Below are 6,000 nucleotides of genomic sequence, written 5' to 3'. Positions count from 1 at the left end.
CTACCAAATCATTTCTCCCAGGATACTCCAAGAAAGAAATAAAGTTAAACACATGAAAACAGGGGAGGGAGAAACAAGAAATATTAAAATGGATAGTACGAGTATAAATGTGAGGCACATCAAGTCCAAGAAGGATAACGTCTAGCATGTACCTTAGGGGCACCGCCCCCTCCGGCATAACACTCTCAAGGACAAATTGGCTCATGAGGTTAGGAAAGTATGTGAAGCCCTATTGCACAAACTCTTTACACTAATCATGTGACAGCGCGCCCACCTTATTAGAATGGAGGGATCGAATGATGTCACAAAAATGCAAGGCCAAAGAAGGAGCCCAACAGGAAGGAGAGTTCAAGGAGGATCTAAGGCTACAACAGTCCCAAAGAAAAAAAAAAAAAAAAGACCTTAGTCCTCTACCAGGACGAAAGCTCATCAAGCAACAAAGTTCACTGGCTCCTACAAAGACTTGTTGAAGGCCCAAAAGGGCAACCACGTTAGATACCTGGAACATCTCGTGTACACGTGGTCAAGCTTTGGTCGGACAGCTTAGATAAAGAACGACCTTCTGCCACGGAGGATAATCAAGAATCTAAAAAGGATGCTTGACCCATCTCAACCCCACTCCGAGAGTGCAGGAAGCCTTATCCCAAAAGTAAGTCCTATCTATTGGGAAAAGAACAGGTCTTCAATGGCTAAAAAATACAAGCTGGACATCAATCGGATCCCTTTTGATGGCTATCCTTCCCAACAACTTTCCAACCGAGTCCCAAGGGGATTGGACTCTCCAAGCTTGTAAGAGGTTAGGGCTGTGAAATGGCCCCACTATCCCTAGTAAAAAGAAATTTTCTTTGATACTTACACACACCAATACATTGCTGCTTAAAAACACTCTAGCACTTTGCTTTGTATTATGCTTTTTCAGTTTTAATTTATTATTTATAATTCGTATACTAATTTGAACGTTGGGGTACTAATGTATTTTTTGCAAGTCCATTTTCAAGACTTATGAAAAGTTATGCTCAATTATTTTTTTTCGATAAATGTAAATTTCATTAAATAAATGATAGTACATTAGTACAATATTTGTCCAATTATCTTAAGTCAGATTCACTTGAACAAACAACTTTTTGCTCCCATTAAATATATTATTGAAATTAAATGGACAAAGGTAATTTTCATGCGTAGTTTTTGCTTTAGAACTACTTAAATTAAGTTATTCAAGCTAAAAGCTATAATAAGCATCCAAATTCCCTGCAGTGTATCGGTAAGATTGTAAGTATTAAGGTATTTTCTCAAGTACTAACTTCAAATCTTTTTTCCCTACTTTTTGCTTTTGTTTTCAAATATTCTCATTTTTTTACTGCTTACCTATAAACTTTCTTCTGAACACTCCGAGTTTTCGTTTCTGTGAGATGGTTTCTTCTTCTTCCTTCCAAATAGTACTGATAGCGAATTGTAATCATTCATACAAATATCCGCCAACGGAAATTATTAGGATAAATTACATCCACATCCCCTAAATTTATATCTAATTACACAAATACCGCCTTACGCTATGCAAAATTATAAAAGAATATACTTATAATTTTTACAATTTTGGATAATTTGAGGAGCAGGCCCCAGTCTTCTTGATCCATAAAAGGAAATGGGGGTACAGAGAATAAGAGAGATGGTATGTAGGATCCCATGTTTTATTTGAGGTGACCCACAAGTTTATTTGAAATATTTTATAAATTTTTACACTAAATACTATAAAACATTAAAAATATTATACTTTATTTTAAAATAAGTATTTTATTTTGATGAATAAAATATCGGAATTTATAAAATGCCAGAGAATTTAACGTAATAAACTTTTAGTGTAAATAAAATATCGAAAGTCATAAAATTAATTAAAAGATGAATTAGTACAATCCTATAAAACATTTCAATTTGAGATTTTTTGAAAAATTCAAATATCTTATAAAACATTTTACACTACGATATGCTTATATTGTTTGGGAAGGGTAATAATATAACAATCAATTTAATATTAAAAATAAAGTAAAAATAGAATAAAATGCATAATTTATGTGTTATTCCCCATAGAGAACCAAAACCACTCAACAAATTATCCCATGTTTGGGATGTGAATTCAGACAGCAACTTACAATAGATTTAGAACTGCAACAATTGGCATCAAAAGAGTGATATAATATTGATTGATTCTCATTGAAAACCCACAAGGGAAAATTCTTTAAAGTTAATATGAGAATAACAAACACAAGTCCAGGCTGCGGTAACACAACAACTTATTCTAAGCTTCCAAGGAACACTCAAACAGAGATTCGACCCGTCTTGCCACAAAATCAGAGAGACCTTCATGCAACTGAAGCCATGTGGACAATCAAGTCGATCACCCGAGAGCTGCAACAACAACACACCGTTATGTCAAGATGCTGACAGACCGAAAACTGTGAATCTTGTACTGAATTCGATTGTATTGGTAATGGGAAGGACGGAGTTCTACCTGTATCCCCATTCGTTGTCGTACCAAGAGACAAGTTTCACAAAATTCTTGCTCAATGCAATTCCAGCCTTGGCGTCGAATATGCTTGACCTGCATATGGGAGAAGAACAAGCTCCATGAGTTGCGGGATTAATTGCCATACAACAAGGTACTTGATTAGACTATGTATTTACCGGCTATCACCAACAAAGTCGGTGGACACCACATCATCTTCGGTGTATCCTAGGATGCCCTTGAGCTTGTTCTCCGACTCCTCCCTGAGTTAAAACCAAGCAAGTTAGACAACCTTAATCGATACTAATGCTAAACAAAACCTATGATCGCAGGTTTGAAGCTGACAACAAATTGCTCGAAACCAAATCAGCAAGAACTCACTTGATGGCAGCTTTGATCTCCTCATAGGTGGCCTCTTTCTCCAGCCTGACAGTGAGATCCACAACTGATACGTCGACTGTGGGCACTCGGAATGCCATACCGGTCAGTTTCCCATTGAGGGCCGGAAGCACTTTGCCAACAGCCTATGCAAATTTTGTACAAAACATCAAAATCAAGAAAAACTTCAGTACATCAAACCCCATTTCTTATGCATGATACCTCACAAATGCTGAACAGATTATACCAATGCAAAGACGAGAGATGCATTTTGGAATAGCATTCTATTAGAACTCAAACAATCTAGTAAGTACCTTGGCAGCTCCAGTGCTGCTGGGGATGATGTTGAATGAGGCAGCTCTTCCACCTCTCCAGTCCTTGCTTGACGGACCATCGACGGTCTTTTGAGTGGCTAAATGAATACATAATAGCATTTTATCAACACCATTGAGATAAACCGAGTCTTTGAGCTAGCTACAATCTTAAAGAGACAAAGGAAAAACTCACCGGTAATGGAGTGGACAGTGGTCATCAAGCCCTCCACAATACCGAATCTATCATTAATGACCTGCATGAATTATAATTATAGCACACAAGCTTAGCAGAGATGAAAATACTGCCAAGTGAGTAACAAGCAATTAGAAAGTAATTCTTCAAACCTTGGCCAATGGTGCAAGGCAATTGGTTGTGCAACTGGCATTTGAAACAATGTTCAAGTCAGGCTTGTATTCCTTCTCATTGACACCCACAACAAACATGGGAGCATCTTTGCTCGGGGCAGAGATGACGACCTTCTTAGCACCACCCTGATTTTGAGTATCAACAAGAAAAGCACAATCAGTTAGTTCAAAAACAAGCTACTTCATTGGACAATAATTCAAATCAAAGGCCCTGAATGATGACTATGAGAAATTAGCAACGTGAATCAACACGCAAACGACTCAAGAACTGAGAAAATAAGCTAGAGGTTTAAATGCATTTTTTTATCTTGGACCAAGTTTTCAAAGGAAGGACTTTGGTCCTATTAATTTTCAGATTTAGTCCTTTTTTATTTTTTTTTGGTATCCATTCTTCTTACCATATGATAAGAATGCATGTGCCTCTTACATGAGATTGGGACTTTTGTTCCTATTAATCCATTCCTACTAGCATTTTTGTCCTTTAAATTTTAAAGTGACATTTTGATCTTACATCCTTTAGTTTTTGCAATTTCATTCCTTTTCTTGCCCTGCGTTTTCTAACCAGTGAAGGTGATCTCCAACGTACACAAGATCTGAAATCACAAAAATTAAGAGGAAAAAAAAAAGCATGACCAAAGTGCTTAACTCAGTAAATTAAAGGACAAAGACGCTAAATGCCCTATGCTAGGGGACCAAAAATGCATTTAGACCAGAAGCTAAACATATAATCACCAAAACAAATTCAAGAAGATCAAGATGCCCAGTACAAGTTCTTCAAGAATTTACAATTAATGAAGGCTAAAGAAGCCTAGCAACGGCAGATTATCACAATTTAACCAAACATCCCTTGCACTGGAAACACAAAACAAGCAAAACATATTGCATAGCTATAAAAATTGCCCAAAACAAACAGATCCCATCATAATACTATACAAAATGGTTCAAGAATTGAGCAACGTGTCACCTTCAAGTGGGCAGCAGCCTTATCCTTGTCTGTGAAGACTCCAGTAGACTCCACAACAAACTCAGCACCAGCTTCAGCCCATGGAATCTCCTCAGGGTTCCTACACCACAAAAAACAGTAAAAACAACCAATTACTTTCAATTTCTTACACAAATTGAAAGAACAAACACGAGATCCTGAACTGGCTAAGAATTTATTACCTGAATCCAAAGACTCTGACTGGTTTTTCACCAAAAAGAAGGGTCTTTTCATCCTTCACCTTCACCTCATGGTGCTTCCAGTGGCCATGGACACTGTCATACTTGAACATGTATGTCTGCAAATGTTTTGCCCGCCATTAGCGACATTTATGAGTAGATCATAGAGCAATAAATGTATTATTTATACAATACTTTTCAAAGACACAGATGCAAGAAATTACCATGTAATCAGTGCTGATGAATGGATCATTAACAGCAACAAGCTCTACATCATCCCTCTGCAGAGCAACCCTTGCAACCAAACGCCCGATCCTACCAAATCCTGGGCAAGAATAATCACAAAACCAAAAAAGATTCAACTTTTATTGCATAAACTGAGAACCCATCTCAGAAAATATCAAGAAACTCAACTAAAAGAAGGCAAATCACATAATATCAATAGATCAAAGCAGTATACAGAACAACAACTACCCATTACCAAGAAAACAATGGAAACTCAAAATTTTCAGGAAGACAAAAAAAAAAAAAAAAAAAAAAAAAAAAAAGAGTAAACATACCATTGATTCCAATCTTGATCTTCCCCATTAGTTGAAAAACAGGAAACAAAAACTTAGTGTAGAATGAGAGTGTGGGCGATAAGAACAATGCTAAGAAGCAGAGAGAGTTCAGTGCGGAGAAAAGTGAGAATCGGTGGCCTTATTTAAAGGGATCTAAAGCCGGTTTAGTGAGAAACTGGTGGTCAAATCAGCGGTTTTGCATTTCTTGGAGAAAAAGAAAAGACACGAAAGAATAAGGGAAAATGATTTGTAATTAGGGTAATTGTAGTTAAAAGCTCATTCTCAAATCTGGATGAGCTCATGGATTTGTATATCCATAGAAACCATCATGGGTTTTACGCTTTGGAAATTTCTCCTCCCTCTCTCTTACTTTTCCCATTGCTACTTTTGATAATTCCAAAGGGGGTGATAAAAGAAATTTTAAATCAATTCGAATTTGATAAAATTTAAATTAATTATATCATAAATATGATATATTGTATGTCATTATTTACAATTCAATAAAAATAATCAATCACACGACAATCTACTTATCGTATAATTGATTTGATTCAACCAAACCTGATTTGAATTAATAAAAAATTCAAAATCTAGTTAGTTGACGAGAATTGAAACTTCATGACCATGAAATTATAAGTTTGAGTTCATACAGTATGTAGATTATTATTCTATTTTAATAATTTTTATTTATCTATCTTGATAGCAATTATTAGTTAAATAC

The 6,000-nt window shown here is 36.0% G+C and overlaps 1 protein-coding gene across 1 annotated transcript; it reads right to left on the bottom strand.

Annotated features, from left to right (window-relative positions):
• On the bottom strand, positions 2,058-5,441 carry LOC105168372 (glyceraldehyde-3-phosphate dehydrogenase, cytosolic). The gene is made up of 11 exons (XM_011088431.2): positions 5,280-5,441; positions 4,944-5,044; positions 4,723-4,838; positions 4,523-4,622; positions 3,538-3,684; positions 3,386-3,446; positions 3,193-3,290; positions 2,882-3,024; positions 2,680-2,763; positions 2,507-2,596; positions 2,058-2,403 (listed from the first exon to the last, which is right to left on the bottom strand). The coding sequence occupies exons 1-11, from the start codon at positions 5,305-5,307 to the stop codon at positions 2,358-2,360; spliced, it is 1,014 nt and encodes a 337-aa protein (XP_011086733.1). The 5' UTR covers positions 5,308-5,441; the 3' UTR covers positions 2,058-2,357.

This window comes from Sesamum indicum, linkage group LG8, assembly GCF_000512975.1.
Source record: "Sesamum indicum cultivar Zhongzhi No. 13 linkage group LG8, S_indicum_v1.0, whole genome shotgun sequence".
NCBI classification, from domain to species: Eukaryota; Viridiplantae; Streptophyta; class Magnoliopsida; order Lamiales; family Pedaliaceae; genus Sesamum; species Sesamum indicum.
This window is presented reverse-complemented; position numbering and strand designations above follow the sequence as displayed.